This window comes from Lepus europaeus, chromosome 4 (assembly GCF_033115175.1).
Source record: "Lepus europaeus isolate LE1 chromosome 4, mLepTim1.pri, whole genome shotgun sequence".
Lineage (NCBI taxonomy): Eukaryota > Metazoa > Chordata > Mammalia > Lagomorpha > Leporidae > Lepus > Lepus europaeus.
Window position 1 is genome coordinate 41,497,395 of NC_084830.1, and position 19,556 is coordinate 41,516,950.

Here is a 19,556-nt window from a genome sequence, read left to right on the forward strand (position 1 = left end):
TGCACGGGCGCACCGCCTTTTCTCCCAGACCCCAGGGAGAGGCAATGGAGCTGTGCACGTGTGTGACTTTCACAGCTAGCCCATAGCTTCACCCTGCCTTTCCTTCGGGCCCCATCCAAAATTCTGCTGACGGACCCCCTGCGGAGAGGAGGCGTGGCCGCTGTGCCAGGTTGTCACTCACCTTGGCCTCCTCATTCACGTCCCAGGTAAAGGAAACCGCGTTGTAGGCAATCTCTTCGATGTTTCCGATCGTGTTGAAGCTCTCCTTGTAGTCGGCTAGCATGGGAGAAGAGAGAGGATTGAGTTACTCGCTGTGTGCGCTGAACCATCACTGCCCAGCGGGTAAACGTAAACTTCGCCAGCGTTGCTGGCTATCTTTATGGCGTTAAGGATTTGTGCTTCCCAATATCCTTTGGCTAATATTTACCCTGCCCGAACACGAGCACCCCCTCTATGAAAAGAGTAAGTCTAAGTAGATCTGTTTATTAGTTTCATTTTTCACTAGGTCTGTGAAATTATGAAGGATTTTTGTCCTCCGAGTCCCATGTCACCTCGTCAGTCTCCTTCTCACTATGTGCCAGCCACTTAAATTTTGCTAGAAGTGCCACAGCACTCTTGAGGGTTTTTTTTGTTTCTTCTTCTTCTTTTACTGGTAGAACAGAATATTTTGTTTATCAGCCAGGCAGTGTCATGAGGACTTTAGCAAAGAAACTGACAACTCTTCAACAATTTCTTTTTGGTATGGAGAATTGGATTAATCAGCCACAGGACTGTTTCAACTCCTGTCCATTCAAGGCCCTCTCTCTTTTTTTATGCCTTTTTCTTCCCACAGCCTGCCCACAACACAATAGCAACACAATGCCTTTGATGCGTGTTCTTATAAACCGTGCTGGGTTGTTTTTTTCTCTAGTATACAACATCACTTGTGTTGTGCTATATAGGGTTGCCACATTCAGAAACTATTTGGAATATACTCATCCTAGAAAATGTATCAATTGTTCATGTATGTTCAGAGTTCACTGGGCACCCTGGGTTTCATCTCATCATGCTCACCACGGACTTTCTGAGGTCTAACCACACTGCTGGCCACGTGTGCCTTGTTGTAACTGCATTGAATTCCGTGGCTGCCATCGGCTGCCATTTTCTTAGCCCCGTCCTTGGATAACTCCCCGGTGGTCTCTGCTCTGGCACCCCATGTGACACTGTGAGAGAGATCAGTACTCCCTGGAGCTGACCTGTGGGCTGATCACAGAACGGCTGTGCCATGTGCTCTCCAGAGTGGGCTGCCAGTCCTGCCTCCCACTCAAACCCCGGTCCTGTGTCACTCAATTCCTACCTTTTTGCCAGTCTGCTGGGTACAAAGCAACATTCCACAGACATTATATTTATACTTCTTCTACCACTTGTATGTTCAACCATCTCTCCAGGGTCAGGATAGCCAACCAGACGTTTCCATACATACAAAGGCAATAACTCGGCAATATATGTTCAACATAAAATCATGTGTTCACCATAAGTCAGTGACGGAGACAAACAAAATCTGCTCGCCACAAATAACCAACTATAAAATATCTATACACACTTCAACTTCCCTATTTTTCATTCTCCTTTTCTCCAAGCTATGTCAATATTAATTGTTTTTATAAAAATTGTACCACATCTTCAGCATCTTCCCATGTCAATAAACTGGTGGGACGCACCTTGTGATGAGCAATGCCACTATACTGCAGTACCTGCTACAGCGTGATCTGCTCCTATTGGTCACTTAGATACTGTCTACTACTTTGTTATTTCAACTAATTTTTTTTAGTTATCTTTATAATTTCATTTATACTTAATTATGCTTCATGAAGGTATATTCTCAGAAGGGAAAATAATAGGTCAACAAGGGGAAATCTATTTTTAAGACTTTCAGCGCATTTTGTCAAATTGCTCCTGGAAAGGATGAAACGATTTCTGTTCCTGATTACAGTGTACAAGTTCATGCTTCCTTCCAAATTGATATGCAAAACACGGAAACTCATTATTTCACTTTGTAATTCCTTGATTGCTAAGCAGATCGAACAGTCTTTCATTTGGTTTCTGGCTGCTTATATTTCTTCATATTCTTTCTCTTTGGTTTTAAGGAAGGATTCATGTAGGGACTGGAGTTTTGGTGTAGCAGACAAAGCTGTCACCTATGATGCCAGCATCCCATATGGGCACCAGTGCGTGTCCTGGCAACTCCACTTCTGATCCAGCTCCTTGACAATTAGGGCCCCTATCACCCATGTGGGAGACCCACATGAAACCCCTGGCTTCTGCTAGGCCCAATCCTGGCCATTGCAGCCATCTGGGGAGTGAACCAGCAGATGGAAGATCTCTCTCTCTCTCTGCCTCGCCTTCTCTCTGTGTAACTCTTTCAAATAAATAAATCTTTAAAAAAAAAAAAGAAAAGCAAAGACAACTGAAGTACAAATACATACAAAACACTCAATGGGATCCCTAGTCTTGCACAAGGCACCTTCTCTTACCCAACCAACCACGGCTTGGAGCCAACGTTCACCACGTGCCTGTGTGTGCCAGGCAGCCCTCACACCCGAGAAGCAGCAGAGAACAAGACGAGTTCCCCAATTTTGAGGCTCTCTTGGTGCAGATGAGACAGAACATAAATAGGGGCTGGCGTCGTGGCGTAGCGGGTAAAGCCGCCACCTGCAGTGCTGGCACCCCATATGGGCACAGGTTCGAGTCCCAGCTGCTCTACTTCCAATCCAGCTCCTTGCTATGGCCTGGGAAAGCAGAAGATGGCCCAAATTCTTGGGCCCCTGCACCCACGTGGGAGACCCGGATGAAGCTCCTGTCTCCTGGCTTCAGATTGGCGCAGCTCTGGCCATTGCGGCCATCTGGAGAGTGAACCAGTGGATGGGAGACCTCTTTCTCTCTCTCTCTGTCTACCTCTCCTTCTCTGTGTAACTCTTTCAAATAAATAAATATTTAAAAAGCAAAAGAACATAAATAAGTGGATAAATAAATTAGCAATACAATTATCCTTAGTCTGCTTTTTTATGTCAAGAACAAAAGGACTGCTGAGAGCCCTTTTGATTGACTGGCTGGGTGCATGACTTTCTTTATTGCCATCATTGCATGTCCAAGTATTTTATGTGTTTACTATTTAGCACTAGCATTTTTCACTAACTACATAGAGAAGATGAGGGTGAGGACTTACAGCTCTGTTTTCGTAGTTTCACACAAGATGAACTGTATAGGTTTGTTAAATGAATAAATAGGTCCATAGTTGCTCCAAACAAAAAATGTAATTAAGAGACTAACAGCACCCGCCCCTCACTATCCTTGGACAAGAGATGTCTGCTCTTTGCTACCCTCTATCGGTGTCCCCACATGATAAAATTGCTCTGCTACCACTGCACGCTTCCCAGTGCTTTCCAGAAGACCGAACAGCTTCTGCACACGACACAACAGTGTGCATGCTTTCCGATAAATAGCACGCTAATGGACGGATCTCCGGTTTCTCAACACTGTGTTAATGTCATTTGAGAGGTACTATTTGCTTAAGGATTTACGGATTTACAACACACAGGATTGGGAGAGAAATTCAGCAACCTAGTGTTAAGCCTTCCTTAATTTATTTCCTCAAGAAGGTTTCTCAGACCCAACTTTTGAAAATGGTTGACAAGTGCAGCTGGTAAAAGGTAATGCCGTGGCATTCATTTCCATGAGCTACCTTAACAAATGACAAAAAAAAAAAAAAAAAAAAAAAAAAAGTGGTGGTCGATGAGAATAGACATTTATGCTTTGCATTTCTAGAGGCTAGAAGTTTGAAATCAAACTGTTGGTTCCTTATGGGAATCCTAAGGGAGACTCCGCCCTCTACCTCTCTCTGGCCGGCTGCTTGCCAGCAATCCAGTTGTATCCTAACTTCCAGTGGCATCATGCCAGTCTGTCTTCACCCGGTGGTCTCTTCTCTTATAGGAGTAGTCATTGGATGGAGGGGCCCACCTCAACCCAGGATGATCTCATCTTGAGATCCTTAACTTCATTGCATCTGCAAAGACCTTCTCCTCAATTGAGGTCATATTTGCAAATTCCGGGGTTTAGGACATGGGCATATTTGGGGGGGTGGGGGAGCCACTGTTCAACATTCTGCATCTGCAGTTCCTTGTATGGCTAGATATTGTATGATCTGCACCTGGTTTCTTCTTGCATGGTAGACACCCTAGCTGAGAAAAATCACCCCGCTTTAGAAGAATTATAAAACATGTGACTGCGAACGTCTTAAGTTTAGAACAGACTTTTTTCCCTACAAAAATGACAAGGCAACATAAAAAACTGCATGTTTTATACATTGGTTTATAAACATGATAGTAACTTGGCAAAAATAGGAGTATAAATAAGAAAATGGCTGAAATATTTCCATAAACAGGCATAATGGACCAACATTATTATTGACTGATACACATTTTATTTAAAAAAAAAAAAAATCATGCCAACTGACCAGAGAGAAGAGGTAGCTCTTGATAAGCTTGGTAATTTATACACAAAGGAGTTAAGCTCATTAGCTTTAAGCATTAAAAAGACTGAAACCATGGAGGAAGAGATGTGACTCTAAAGTGATGAGAATAATGTTGATCTCACTGATTACATCATGTGGCTGGAGCCAAAATCCCCGGACTCCTTTCTGAGCCTGTAATGTCCTTGGAATGTCACCATGTGAAGATGTGGGAGCACACGGCCGTGTCTACCCTCTAGGGCCCCTGAGGATGCCTCTCCAAGGCGAGTGAGGTTCCAGGATTCTCATGCTTACAACTGGGTGGATGTTCTGTCACAGTGTTTCTAAAACACTGCAGGGCTTCACACTCATCCAGAGATATTTGATAAAAGGCAGATGCTGGGGCCCATACCCTGAGATTTTAATTCATGCACCTGTGGCATGGCCAACAATCAGCTCCCAGTAAGGCTCATGGCAGGAGACCAGGCCTGGGTGACACTGGTTTTATATTTGGGTAGTTTTGTTTCTATGACAAATTAAAAAGACTGGATCCTCTGGTACACTTGGTTCACCCCATATATAACCTTAGAAAGCACCACATCACTAAGGCCCTAAGTGAACTATCAATGAAGTCGTGTGACAGAATATTCTCCTTCCCTAAAATAACTCTCCTCTTGGGTGGACACAAACACTACACAGAGGAAGCTCCAGCAGCCGCCTACCTGGGGCGACTCAAACATCACTATTCCAAGTTGTCTGCTTCTTCTTGTTCCTGGAATCCCAACCTAAAACACTCATTCCTTTGGATAAAAGTACTGCCATCCCTCAGCATTAAAATGCAAATGCTCTCTTGACCACAGTACCTGCTACAAAAAGAGACTTTCCAAGCCATGACAAGCCTCTGCCACATTTACCACATCTAATCCTCACAACCACTTCATGGAGTTGCCAGCAGCACCCTCCTCTGCAGAGACATCGAGCCACTCTGGAAAATCACCTAGCTCTTAACAAGCCAATCTGTGATTTGAATCCGGGTCCATCTGAAGCCAAAGGCCATATAGCTTCGGCCAAGGTCTGTGTTTATCTTGCAAATCAGAAAATCGTCACCAGATGGTGGGCTCACAGCAGACTCTGCAATGGCAGCTGGCTTGTAGAAATAGCACGGAGGGAATGCACTTTGAGGAGGCAGAGAGACTGGACATGGATGGACCATTGCAGATTCCCTGACAAAAAGGGGCAGAGTCGGGGTGGGGGGGTTCTGGAGAGAGAAAGCCAACAGGAAAACATCTCCAAGACATGCAATCACCATGAAGGTGGAAAGCTGAGAAGTTAGCCATTGTAAGAAAACAAGAGATGTTACGTTATAAGTGTTTCACTGCAGGGCTGCTGGGTAGGCATGAATATAGCATGTTTTCTACACATTTCTTGGTAGGTTAAATTATGGGACTCCTACCCTATTTTAATTACCGGAAGAAGGATGGTGAGTCCTTTTGTTATCGCTTTTAATTTTATCTTTTGCATGTAATCAGTGGTCTGTTAATGGGTTTTTCTATTCAGACTTTTGAAGAGCAAACTTCCTTCCAGCAGGTTCTATGTAGACATGTGGGTCTGGAATGCTGTCAAAGGAAATGCTCATTCCTTCCCCTTAATTAGGCTTTAGGTGCTTGGGAAATCATAACTACCCCCTTTTAATTATTTTTTGTATATATTGTTGGAGATTAAAAGGAGTGGTATAATTAATACAAAAATTGCCTCTCTTCTAAAAGAGACAGATTCTGTCTGGACTGGTGAAATGTTGAAGCCGGAATGCAACACTCTGGCCCATGACCGCCAACTCTGCAATCATTCATATGTTTGGGTTCGTGGTGCTACAAGCCCATTCACAGGTGGTAACCAAGGCACAGGACAAAGAACACCAGTAGTGGAGATACACAGACCTGAATTCAAGTTTCTGGCCCCTTGTCTCCAAGCTCTGCAAACTTCCGTGAGTGAGTTGGACCTCTCTGAACTTGTACCTCTTCAGCCACAAAACAGACAATTTCTAAGGGGATGGAACTTTGCTGGTCCTGTGGTGGAGCATGGGACCAAGCCTGCGCCACTTGACCCCATCTCACCTGTCCTGAGCACCTGCTACCTCCACCTGCAAAGCCAAATAGGATGAACGCAAACTCAGGGCGCAGAAGAGGGTCACTCAAGGAGCACCCGCTCCCACTTGGAATACACACAATAAACAAACACTCGTCCCAGCAGGTTCTGAGATGTTTTCTTCCCTGTTTTTCAAAATCAAAGCAGCAGCTTCTTCAAACCTGAATGACTCACAGGAACTCACTAATGAGCTCATTATTTTCTTTATAATGCTTTTCACCATGTCGAAGGTTACCTAGGTTTCCTAAGTGTGTCCACACTGAGCTGATGGTCAGAGGCACTAAACATGTTTCCATGGCTTGGTTCTAGACCACGAGCGGATAGTAACAGCCACGGTCGTGTGATAGCCAGTGTGTGCTACACACAGTGCTATACACACACCCTTCACACACATGGCCTCCAACAGTACTGACGGTAGTTCTCGTATTTTTTTTATTCTTAGACTAGGAAATGGGCAAGCACTTTTAGAATACTCCCGCTAGGGCTGGCGTTGTGGCACAGTGGGTTAAGTCGCCACCTGCAGAGCCAGCATTCCATGTGAGTGCCTGTTCCAGTACTGGCTGCTCTACTTCTGATGCAAGTCCTTGCTAATGCACCTGGGAAGGCAACTAAAGATGGAAAAGGCTTTGGGCCCCGGATAGAGCTCCAGGCTCCTGGCTTCAGCCTGGTCCATGGCAGTTGCAACCATTTGGAGAATGAACCAGCAGATGGAAGATCTAATTCTGCCTTTCAAACAAATAAATCTTCAAAAACCAAACCAAAAAACCCCTCTCTTTCCCACTCACCTTCTTTGTGTCTTAGTCTGTTTTCTGTATTATAACCAAATGCCATAGATCCAGTCATTCATAAGGAATAGAAGTTGGTTCAGTTTACGATATATTTAAAAGTAACCAGAAAAGTCCAAAGTCTGCCAACACATGGGAATAATAAATGCTTGAGTAGACAGACACACTCATCACTCCGATTGGATCCTCACACATTGTATACACAGATCAAATTATCTTACTTTGCCCTATAAATATGTTTGTGTTTTATATGCCGAGTAAAAGCTTAAAAATATATATTTTACAAAATTTTAAAGACAGAACAGAGGCTTATTTAATGCAGAGCTCTGGAGGATGAGACGTCTACAAGCCTGGCACTGGTAACAAGGCAGGAGGCGTCACATGGAGAGATGCAGCCAGCACGCCAGCTTGCATCTCTCTTCCTCTTCTAAGAGTATCATGATGGGGTTCCACCCCCAGAACCTCTTCCAACTACTTCCCAAAGGCCCGCCACCAACTATCATTAGCATAAGAATTAGGGGATTGAGTTTGCAAGGCATGAACTTTGGGGGAACACACTCAAAACCATAGCAAGTTGCAAGGGGTCATGGTAGGATTGGAAATTGTAAGTTGTGTGTGTATGTAACCACACACACACACACACGCACAATCTTTCAAACAAGCACTTTTCCATTCATAATCCAGAACAAAGATGGCTAAAAGTATGAATGAGCATGCCTGGCACAGAGTGACTCTTTGATATCATTAAAGCTATAGTTATTGATGACCAATTACTAAAATTACTATTTTCCCTCCATTGTATAACACCCTCACAAATATAATTTAAGATGAATAGGGCCGGTGTTGTGACACAATGGTTTGCGCTGCACTTGTTCACTGGCATCCCATATCAGAACACGGGTTCGAGTCTCAGCTACTCCATTCTCCATTCCCAACCCAATGCCTGCTAGTGAGCCTGAGAAAGCAGTCCATGATGGCCCAAGTATTTGCGTCCTTGCCACCCATGTGGGAGACCCAGATTTAGTTTCAGACTCTTGGCTTTGGCCTGGTCCAGCCCTGGCTGTTGCGCCATTTGGAGAGTGAACCAGCAGATGGACAATCTCTTTCCCTGTTAGTCTGCATTTCAAATAAATAAGTAAATAAATATTTTTAATATGAAATTTTCTTTGGGATTTTCTCTTCAGGTTAATATTTTGTTTGTGTCTGACTCAACCCTCTTGTTTCTACAGAAGGAATTCTTTAAAGAAAGATGTATTCATTTATTTGAAAGGCAAAGTTACAGATGGAGAGAGAGAGAGAGATCTTCCATCTTCTGGTTCACTCCCCAAATGGTTGTAACAACCTGGGATGGGAGAGACCAAAGCCAGGAGCCTTGATTTCCTTCTGGGTCTCCCATATGGGTGGTCAGGGCCTTAGCACTTCAGCCATCTTCTGTTGATTTCCTAGGCACATAACAGGAAGTGGGATTGGAAGTGGAGCAGCCAGGATTTGAAACGGTGCCTATATGGGATGCTGGCACTACAGGCGGAGGCTTAACCCTTGCAACAACACTGGCCCCTCTAGAGAGGGAATTGTATAGGCCAATGTTATAGCTTTCAAATCCTGTTTGGCCATAAACTTAGAGTGAGCAAAATATTTTACAACATAACCCATTACTATATTTCAAGTGCGCTGGTAGTTTTTATTCTATTTGGTTTCATTTTTTAAGAAGGTTGGTCCTGACCCACAAATAGCATTTCAAGTGGATAACAGGTCATATTCTGTGTTTGGACATAAATGCACAGAGATATGTGCCGATACAAGCACCACGACTTACAACTCTGAGTGTAGCCAACTTAAATGGGCTTAAAATTAAACTCTTCTCATTAGTCCATGTGACTCAGAGGGATTTAACTTTGCCTTTGGTCCACATAGGTCATTTGTGAATCACACAAAAGTACCTGGCACTTAATGAATGATGAGACACACATGGGCAGAACTTACGTAAATAATTTCTGCTTCCACACTGCATGAACTACTTATGATTGATTTCAGTTCTCCATTCTGCAACTCATGCTTGATACACCAACCATCTTGGAGACAGGTGTTGGGGTAGGAAGTTCTAAGCAGGTGGAATGAGAAGTTATCAGCCCACAGTTGAACCCGGGCACTCTGATGTGGGTTGCAGGTACTCTAAGTGGTGTCTTAACTGCCACACCAAATGCCCACCCCCCATGCCCCTTGCAGATTATCCTCTCTCAATCTCCCCGGCCATCCCTGGTTGCCTAGCTGTATACACTGAAGTGGAGCAGCAGGCGGACACATAAGACAAATCTCCCATGTGACAGGGTGGGGATCACACGGGGAGCCTGCAATGATTATTCTGATGTGGGCAATAATTGCTATTTCAATGACTCATGCTACTGGTCCTTTAACTTTCACTTATTCTCTCTCAATTCTGACATTAGAGCATTTTGATATTATTTTATCTTACATAGATTTTCTTTGAGAGGTTCCTTTCAAAGGAGGGAGGCTGCTGCTGCTACCGGGGTCTCCCCCAGGCTGACCCAGGGATGGCAGGTGTGGGTCCACCTGGAGCAGCTGCAGCCTTGGGGAAGCTCCAGGCCTCTCGGAGCCGCCTGTGCTGTGAAATGGAGCGACGCCAGTGGCCACCTTCCAGAACCGGCCAGCCAGGAGGAGAGGCCCTACTACCACGGGCTCAGTCCCTCAGTCCTGTCTTTTCAAGATTAGAGAAGCTACTGGCAACCCCACACCCTTGGAGGCGGTCACAGTGTCTTCTTCAGATGAACTCACCTTCTTTGGGCTCCTACAGCATCAAAGAGTTTAGTCTAATTCAGGAAAATTTTTCTGTTGCTAAGCTTTAGGTTTTGTTAACAGAGAAGAAAGACTATAAATTTGCCTAATTTTGCACTTCAGACTACTGCAAAGACACCAATTTATTTCTACTGAAAGACAAGGGAGGGGCCAGCGCTGTGGCTCAGTTGGTTAATCCTCTGCCTGTGACACCCGCATCCCCTATGGGCGCCGGGTTCTAGTCCCGGCTGCTCCTCTTCCAGTCCAGCTCTCTGCTGTGGTCCGGGAGTGCAGTGGAGGATGGCCCAAGTGCTTGGGCCCTGCACCCGCATGGGAGACCAGGAGGAAGCACCTGGCTCCTGGCTATGGATCGGCGCAGCGTCAGCCGTAGCAGCCATTTGAGGGGTGAACCAATGGAAGACTTTTCTGTCTCTCTCTCACTGTCTATAACTCTGTCAAATTAAAAAAAAAAAAAAAAAAGGCAAGAGAGACAGAAACTTCTAGAAAATGCTGGAGGGTCACTAAAAAGATCACCTGTATATTTTTGTTCAGGAAATACAAAAGTCTCAGGAAACCATCATGCTCTATCTCCAAGGTTTCCTGGTATTTTGGGGTCATTTTTACATCAGTAATATAATTTGAAAAATGTAAGAGTAATAGATTATCTGAGGTTTCATTAAACGACTCTCTGAAGAAAGGAAATAATTAGGCCCCAAGCAAAGACATGAAATCAGGTAGAAGTGAGATGAAAACTTGATGTAATCACCACGAATAATGACCAGGTCCCATCAATAAGGGAAAAAATAACACATCGTCCAGGATATGTGGACAAAAAGTTACAGAACAAAATGCAGCATTTATGGCACCAAACATGGAGGATGTCTGAAGTGGGCTTACTTCTGTGTGTGTGTGTGTGTGTATGTTAATTTAAAAAATCTCACCATCGAAGCCAGCATCTCCCTAAGGGGTAGCTTCATGCTATCAGTGGAACGGACCCTCAGAGGTCTCCAAGCTAGGGCTACGAGGTGGCAGTCCCCGGCTCCCTGACCCCCGAAAGGCCAGAGCTGCCCTCTACTGCCCACCACCTTGATTCTCCCCTCTCCTGCAGCTGTACACGGTGCTCAGCATTGCATAGCCCAGGATGATATGAAAGAACTCCAAGACAGCACGCTTGGAGGACACGTGCAAAGCCAGTCTCTTCTAGGGAACCCAAAGAGTGCTGCCCGACGTGAAACCCAGCTCGGACCTGAAGTGGAGGACGACTGCAGATTGATGGTGACCCCTGGGCCTGGATGGACAAGCCACACGGAGTATCTCCCAGGGGTCATCTAAGCTGGGCTTGACAGTCTTTTGGAAAGCTTCCTTGGACCTCCAAAAAGAACTGCAGAGATCCAACTTGAAAGAAACATTTTGATTTTGCTGGAACTTTCCATTTTCAAGGAAAGTTTCACTTTAATATAAAACTCTTATCAACAGAGTACAATTTAAAATTGATCTTAAGACATAGGTAGCAGGCAATCACAAGCTAATAACTGAACTTGAACTACAATTGCCTCTTCGGTATCATGGAAAGCTACAGGATTAATATTAACAGCAACTAATATATCCTGACCCAGGGAAGAATACTGCGAACCAAAATCAAGGACAGAGGTTAGAATCAAGGGCGGTCCGTTGGCTTCACCATTAACCTCGTGGTTTTATCCATCATTGTGATGCTGGGTGTGAGCACACAGTAACGATGCCTCTGTGACGAGCCTCCAAAGGGCCAGAGCAATTCTCCACTCTGTTCAGTCGGCAAATTCTAGGTGAGCGTGCCACAGGTTGAGTGTGGCAGCTTTGGGCTTTCGGGCTGTGACGTTATTATCAGTTGTTGCACCTCCTTTAATTACTTTTCCCCTTTTGAAAGATAACAACTAGAAACAGAAATAGAGACATGCGCCTTCCTGCAGAGAGCGGTTCTGGAATTATCCAGTGTTGGGGCTGGCTTCCTACCTAGCCCAGGTCATTGGTCTGTTTAGGTTATTTTTTAAATGGCTCACATTATACTAAACTGGGTAACTTTCACAATGCCAGTGAATGCCCACTCTGTCCCATATGTGGACAAAGCCACAAAAAATCAACATGTCCTGGACCAGCCCTGGCACCTGGCCATACTGCTCCTGCTGTCTCCCCTTCCTGAGGGCGGGGCACCCCCCTCCCAGTTAACAGAGCTGTGTTCTGCTGTCATGAGGCTTTCTCTGCCACCATCAGCCAGTCAGAAAGGGGTTCTCAAGGTAAGGTTTGTCTCCCAGCCAACAACCACTCCGGAGCCTGTGGGCACCGCCCCTCCACAACAGGTCCTTTCAGACCACGATCTCCCATCTCCTGTGACTGTCAGGTCCTATGGCTTACGGCAGTCTTGCTTATCTTTTTGACCTCACTGGCCCTTGCTACCATCAGAGGTCTCGGAGCATCGTCTGTGGGGAGCACTGCTCTCCATGGTCAGCACCGTGTGACACCTTAGCCTCTCAGTTTCCTGCCTCTACACTGGAGCAGTCTGGGGACAGGACCCTGCTTGCATGGCATTTGAACAGCCAGGGTCTAACCAGAGCGCTGGCGCACGGTAGGTGCTCCGTAAAGGTCTAAAGAGGGACTGCATGGTAACGGAGCCTTTCCTCAAACTGGGGTTCACAAAAATGAGGCGGACTCGATGCAATCCGAAAATGACAAAACGTAAAGGGGTCTTCCTGCTCAGAGACAATCCAAGCACCAGCGTGGTTCCAGCGGCTGTTGTGTATGGGAGGTATGACTGACACTTGACACGGGCTGAGGAATGCACATTTGTTTATGACCTTGAATAATTGCGTTATTCACGGAGCACACAAGAAAGGACTTGCGAGGCTTGGAGAAGCTGGCTTGTGTGTTTTGAAATGCAGCAGAACCCACTCGGGCCTGGGTTGATTTGTTTTACTTGTGTCAAGTCAGAGCTAATTGCTAATGTTTCCTTCCCCGCCCCCAAAGAGTTGATGACCTCACGTACAAGAACCATGATCCTGAACCAGCTTTCCGAAATGTCAGAACTTGCCGCCGCCACCGTCCTGTACCCAGGCTGTGACTCGTCCTTGGCGGCTGGAAAGCGAAGACGGAGGAAGCAGGAGGTCAACTGACAATGCCCTCAACCTCAACCTCTCGCCATGTGGTCAGCCCTGGAGGAGGCCGAGTCCTCGGGACAGGGTGGGATGCAAAGGCTATTTACGGTAGGAAGGGCATAGAATAACAACAACAGCAGCGGCGGTGGTAGTTGTGGCAGTAGTAGTCACAAAGGCAGTAAATGGTATTCTTGGGTTTCCATCCTACCCATGACATTTATCAGTTGCATGACCTTGGGTAGAATTCTTAGCCCTCATCATATCAGCTTTTAAACAGCCAGTGGGTTGTTTTGCAGATGAAAGGCAAACTGCTGGCGTATAATAGATGCATAGAGAGATCCTGGAACAGAGGCGTTCACTCCTTCGAAAGGCTGACGCTCTGCCAATACAAGAGTTTCATGTATGCACTCCCTCACTCATCCACTCACTCGCTCATTTATGAAGTCTCCGTGGAACGCTGACTGTGCCTCGGGCCCTGAGCTAAGCCACAGGGATACAGAAGCGAACAAAGCAGCCCCGTGTCTGCTCCAGGGAGTTTCCCTTCTTGTAGGAAGGGTAGAAGCAGCAAGCAATATACACATATATGCAGAAGAGGCCAAGCAGTGATCAGTGCACTGAAGGAAGACAGAGATCCTATACGGAGTGAGGGGACAAGCACTGGGGCAGAGGGGCTGATGCAGGGACAAACTCCTGGAGAGCTTGCCTCTGGCCACAGAGAGCCCCCAGAGCCAAGACTCCAAGCTCTCTGAGCAGCACCCTCCCTCCCTCTGTCCCAGGTCTCGGGAACTCACCCTTCTCTGCATGGACCCACAGACCAGACTACACTGGGGATGCAGCAGGCAACCTGCACTGCCAGCCAGCACGCTGATGGCTGCTGGGAGGACTGGGTATGGGAGATGAGAGGCAGCCTTAAAAAACTGCTGACCACGTGGTCCGAGGGAAGCGAGTACATACAAAGAAAAATGCCAGAATGTTCACCAGGCGACACTGCTACAGGCTGCAAGAGACAAGGAAGGTCCCAGCACGTGAGGGCTGTGGGATGCCAAGCAGAGGAAAGAGGAAGCTCCACAGCCTTGGCGCTGGAGGAGGCCTGCAGTGGAGGGGGCGAGACAAGTGCAGGACGGCTGCTGGCATCCCGGCACCCCGAGAGTGAGATGAAAAAGAGCACAAGCCCCCCGACGCCCCCACCGTAAAATGTGTTGCATCTAAGGAGGAGCCTGAGGTTCCCTTACAGCAGGCCACAGACTCCAAACACCCGTCAGAGCCCTCACTTTCACTAAAGCGGCCTCCCCTTGGCCTCTAATGCCAGCTTCAAGGTCACTTCCTACAGGGCTCCGAGGGACCTGCCCACCATGCATGGGAACTGTGACATTTAGCCCCGACTTTAACCTCCAGCTTGGTAGGAGATCTGGAAATGAGATTCCATGAACTAACCTGACCCTCTGCCCTATTTTTTAGGCCATTCAAAGGCCTGCAACCCAAACTGGCAGACACGTACCACGTGCACCCCACCCCCCACACCTCCAGCCTCCCCTGACCCTCAGCAGGCACAGGCCATCCAGGACACTCCTCTGCCCTCAGAGGAGTGGATGGCCTCATAGCAGCTCAAGCCCACTCCAGAATCACTGTGGATTATGGCACAACACCCAAGGCTTGGGCTCTTCACAGCATCAGCTGGCCTTTGTAACAAAATGGTGCTTACAGGCCACGGGCAGACCAGGTGGTCTGATGCTTTTCCGTCTAGCAAGACAAGGCATTATATGACATTTCTGCACATCTCCCGTCTCTGTGTGAGCAGTCTTCTGGTTGAGGTTAGATAGAGTTCTGAGAAAATGCATGTTCTGTTTGAAGCCAAGGGGCTGGCTGAACGCTTCAGTCTCAGATTGAAAGCAATTAGCCCAGCTAGCAAAGTCACCATGCTTGAAGAAAGGTGCGCATGCGTGTCTGTGTGTGCGCACATACGTGTGTGTCTGTGTGCATCTGTGTGTGCGTGCACATACGTGTGTGTAGAGTTATATGCAGGAGGAAAGTCTGAAGACAGGCAGGAGGCGATAAAGAAGACAGATAAGATCTGAAGTCTCCCAAGAGCTGAGAAGAGCGAGCCACGTACTGGTCTCAAGGTTAAATCAACAGGTATGCTGGGAAAAGGCTTTTATGATCAGCCTTATTTGGAGCCAGTCCATGCTTCTCTTTAATTGCGCCTCTCATTTTCTTGAGTAATAATTATAAGGCTAACTTTTCAAATAAAATCAAATCATTCCTCTGCTTTATGTAGACATGTTGCAAGGCAGGTTAAGGCAAGTTTCCCAAACCCCTGTCCTGGGCAGCCAGTCATGGGGGGTTTGGTGCAGCGAGCTGGGTTAGGAAGTTGTTCTGAGCCCAGTTCCCACACTGATCCTCTGGGGGCAAGCCACTTGAGAAGATGGGTCCATGGGCCCCTGAGCCTTGGGTGATCTCAGTTTCCTTGTTGATTAGATAATAAAATGTTGGGGGTGGGGGAGGAAGGGATGGGGAGTAGCTTAACTATTTTGCAGGGCAAACCAGTAATTCATTTCCATACTATTCAATGCTGAGTCTACTCCTAGCTCATCACTAACCTCTGCCATTGATCAAGGGATCCTAGCAACAGTGAGATGCAAGTTCTGACAAGGCCCTGGTTTCACTGTGTAAGAAATCAAAGCCACCGTCTTCTATTGGCTCAGTAAAACCTTCGGGCACCCAACAAAACCGAAAGCTCCCTCTGCCGATGCTCACTAGGACTGCGGATTCTCAGCCTCAGAAAGGGCTGCTGTCTCACAGCAAAGGAGGTACAGTCACTCCCAAACACACACACCGCTGTCCGTGCTTTGAAGACGCATTACCGGATGTCCCCTGCTTTGCTCCGTATCCTAGGCCGAATCCCGCAAGCTGCATCTCCCGGGCTCATTTCGCCCTCCAGCTCTGGGTTCAGTTTGGCCCATGGGAGGCCCTGGCAGCAGACTGGGAGATACCAGGGCCTTGCTCCTCCTCCCTCTTGGCACCCGCAGTATCTCTGGCAGCGATTCCACCTCCCATCGGAGAACTGCTCCCTCTGTGGTCCCAGCGCCTGCTGGGTGGCTTCTCCAACACCCACGGCCTCCCTTTGATGCTCAGCCCTTCAGGTAATGGCTGGGTTGCCTAACAGCACCTGCATCCTCTCCAGCCTTGGCAATGGATGCCTTCTTGAACCAACCAGCACCCGGAGTGTTGCCCTGTGCAGAGCCCCTGTTCTCTGGAGAACAGAGGCTAGGAGGACACAGGCGCCACACGATGAATTTGGCACGTTCATCCATTACTGGCAGCCAAGGTCTTGTGTGGTGCATCTGCTTGACCAGCCAGTGAGACTTGCACTCAGTGTGTTGGAATGGAAGGAACACAGGATAGAGAACTAAAGAGCGAGATCTCCCATGCAGCCGTGTGACCTTTGCCAGCTGCCTTAGAGCCACACGACCTGGGGATGACAGCTCATGTGGTCTGCTGACTGCCTGTTGGCCTCAAACAGGGAGGGCAAGGACACAGGAGTTAGAAACTGAAGTGGCCACCGCACATCTAAGTATATTGCTATCGTATGACACACAATCAATTTTCACACAGCAGAAAATACTTTGCTCTTGGCCAAGACTGACTTTGACTTTGCAGCCTGATTTGTACTGAACGTATTAACACAGAAAATACATGTCGACTAGTGCCCGGCACATCACAAGAGCTACGTGGGTCCCAGCCATGAGTGCTAAGCTGGGTCCCCTTGGCATTGCAATGTGTCAGCTTGACAAAGACCACACAGGGAGGTCAAGGTGAACTTACCGATGTCGAGAACCCTCTGTTTTGCTGTGTGCTGCCGAGAGTGCCAGTACTTCCAGTATTTCAGTTGTTCATCTCGGTTTTTGTCTTCACTGAACACCACCATCACCACGCTCTGCAGAGGGGAGAATGGCGGCACTTACTCCGTGGTCAACACCTCTGTGACCTAGTCCATCTCCAGTTCTGGAAACTCTACCTGGGATGTATCCCTGGGATCTGGCTTCTCTTGCTTTAGAAAACTAAAGCAAGAGCTCAGCCATACGGTGAGCCCAGCCATCTGGTTGGTTTTGTTTTAAAAGGGGACCACTTAAAAGGTGACCTGGGCAGGTGTTTGGCCAGCAGTTAATGTAAGATAAAGGCATCCCAAGCAGCGTCTTAAGGGGCCTGGGCTTGAGTCCCAGCTCTGCTTCCAACTCCAGCTTCCTGCTAACGCACACCCTGGGAGGCACCAAGTGATGGTTCAAGTACTGGGATGCTTGCTACCTACAAGGCAGATCCAGGTTTAGTTCCAGGTTCCTGGCCTCAGCCTGGGGCAGCCCCAGCTGTTGCAGGCATTTGGGGAGTGAACTAGACAGATGTCTGTCTCTACCTCTTCCTTCTGCCTTTTTTTTTTTTTTAATGATTTGTTTAATTGAAAGTCAAAGTTACAGAGAGGGAGAGGGAGAGGGAGAGAGAGAGAAAGTCTTCCATCTGCTGGTTCACTCTCCAAAGGGTGGAAATGGCCAGGGCTGGGCCAAGCAGAAGCCAGGAGCCTCATCTGGGTCTCCCACATGGGTGCAGGGGCCCAAGTACTTGGGTCACCTTCCACTGCTTTCCCAGGCACATTAGCAGAGAGCTGATCAGAAGTGGAGCAGCTGGGACATGAACCAGCACCCAGATGGGACGCTGGCGCTGCGGGCAGTGGCTTTACTTACTATGCCACAGTGCTGGCCCCTTCTCTCTCCTTTCAAATAATTTTTTAAAAAATGACTGGCAAATACAAACAGCAAAAAAATAATTCTATATCAGTTTTACTAGGAGATAACAGATTAACCAATTACACAATTTTTCTGTGAAGTCACTAGGAACATCCCAAAACTATTTTTCCTGTACTGTATTAGAAACAAGTAAACTTTCAAAAGTCATATCCTTAAAGAATTTGGTACTATTTATAAAGAAACAAACAACCATTTCTGGCTTAATTACATGCTGTGGGCTGGAATAGCAAAGGTAACAGGAGAAATACTAAGGAAATGAAGAAAATGCTAATAAAATTTCATACTGACGAACATAGACCTATAGTTGCCAAAATACAATGGCAAGTATGTCATCTATGTAAATGTGGAGGCAGGTTCATAGCTTAGTAGTTAAGACGTCAGTTACAATCCACATCAGAACACCTTGGTTGGATGCCAGCCTCCTGCTAATGCACACTGTGGGAAGGAGTGGTGATGGCTCAAGTGATGGGGTCTCTGCCACCCACACGGGAAATCTGAATTGAGTTTATGATTCTTAGCTTTGGCAAATCCCATCTCATCCCTATCTGTCGCAGGTACTAGAAGTAAACCCAGATGGGCTCTCTCCCTCAAACAAATAAACAAATGTGGATGTACTATAAAAATGATATTGAGAAATATCTAATAATAATATCTAATAATAATATCTAATATATATTATTAAAATATCTAATAATAAGTCTGTCTTGTAGAGTGCTGTGGTGTAGCAGGTTAAGTTACTGCCTACAGTGCCAGCACCCATATGGACACTGCTTCAGGTCCCGGCTGCTCCACTTCCAATCCAGCTCCCTATTAATGTGCCTGAGAGGGCAGTGGAAAATGCCCCAAGCCTTGGCCCCCACACCCACACGAGAGACTCGGAGGTGGCTCCGGGCTCCTGGCTTCAGCCTGGTCCAGCCCCTGGCCATTGTGGCCACTTGGGGAGTGAACCAATGGATGGAAGAGCTCTCTCTCTCTCTCTCTCTCTCTCAGCTTCTGCCCCTCTATAAATCTACCTTTCCAAATAAATTAAATCTTTTTAAAAATTGCAAATAGCTTCAATATTAATAAGTACATTTTAATTCACTACTGCTTATAAAATAGTACCATAAACAAAGCCCTATATTACAGTATCAGGAATACTATTTTATTCCATATCAAAACTACTTGGACACTTTAAGTATTCCAGAAGCCTATTTGATCAACATTCATTCCTTAAGATCTTCCCCTTTATAGTTTAGACATTTTTAGTTATTTACTTATTTACAATAATTCAGCTAATGGCAATGTCTTCCCACTCACTCAGAGCTCAGCTAGGTTGGGAACAGGATGGATTTCCAGGTTCCTGGCTTTGGCCTGGTGCAGGCCCAGCTGTTGCAGTCACTTGGAAAGTGAACCAGCGGATGGAAGATGTCCCCCTCCCTCC

The 19,556-nt window shown here is 46.7% G+C and overlaps 1 protein-coding gene across 1 annotated transcript in view; it reads right to left on the reverse strand.

Moving 5' to 3' along the window:
- GRHL2 (grainyhead like transcription factor 2) overlaps positions 1-19,556 on the reverse strand; it is a 107,092-nt gene that overhangs the window by 60,289 nt on the left and 27,247 nt on the right. Inside the window, exons 6-7 of the mRNA XM_062189484.1 lie at positions 17,160-17,271; positions 182-276 (exon numbers count right to left, since the gene is read on the reverse strand). Coding sequence (XP_062045468.1) covers positions 182-276; positions 17,160-17,271 — 207 coding nt within the window. The remainder of the gene's footprint in view (positions 1-181; positions 277-17,159; positions 17,272-19,556) is intronic.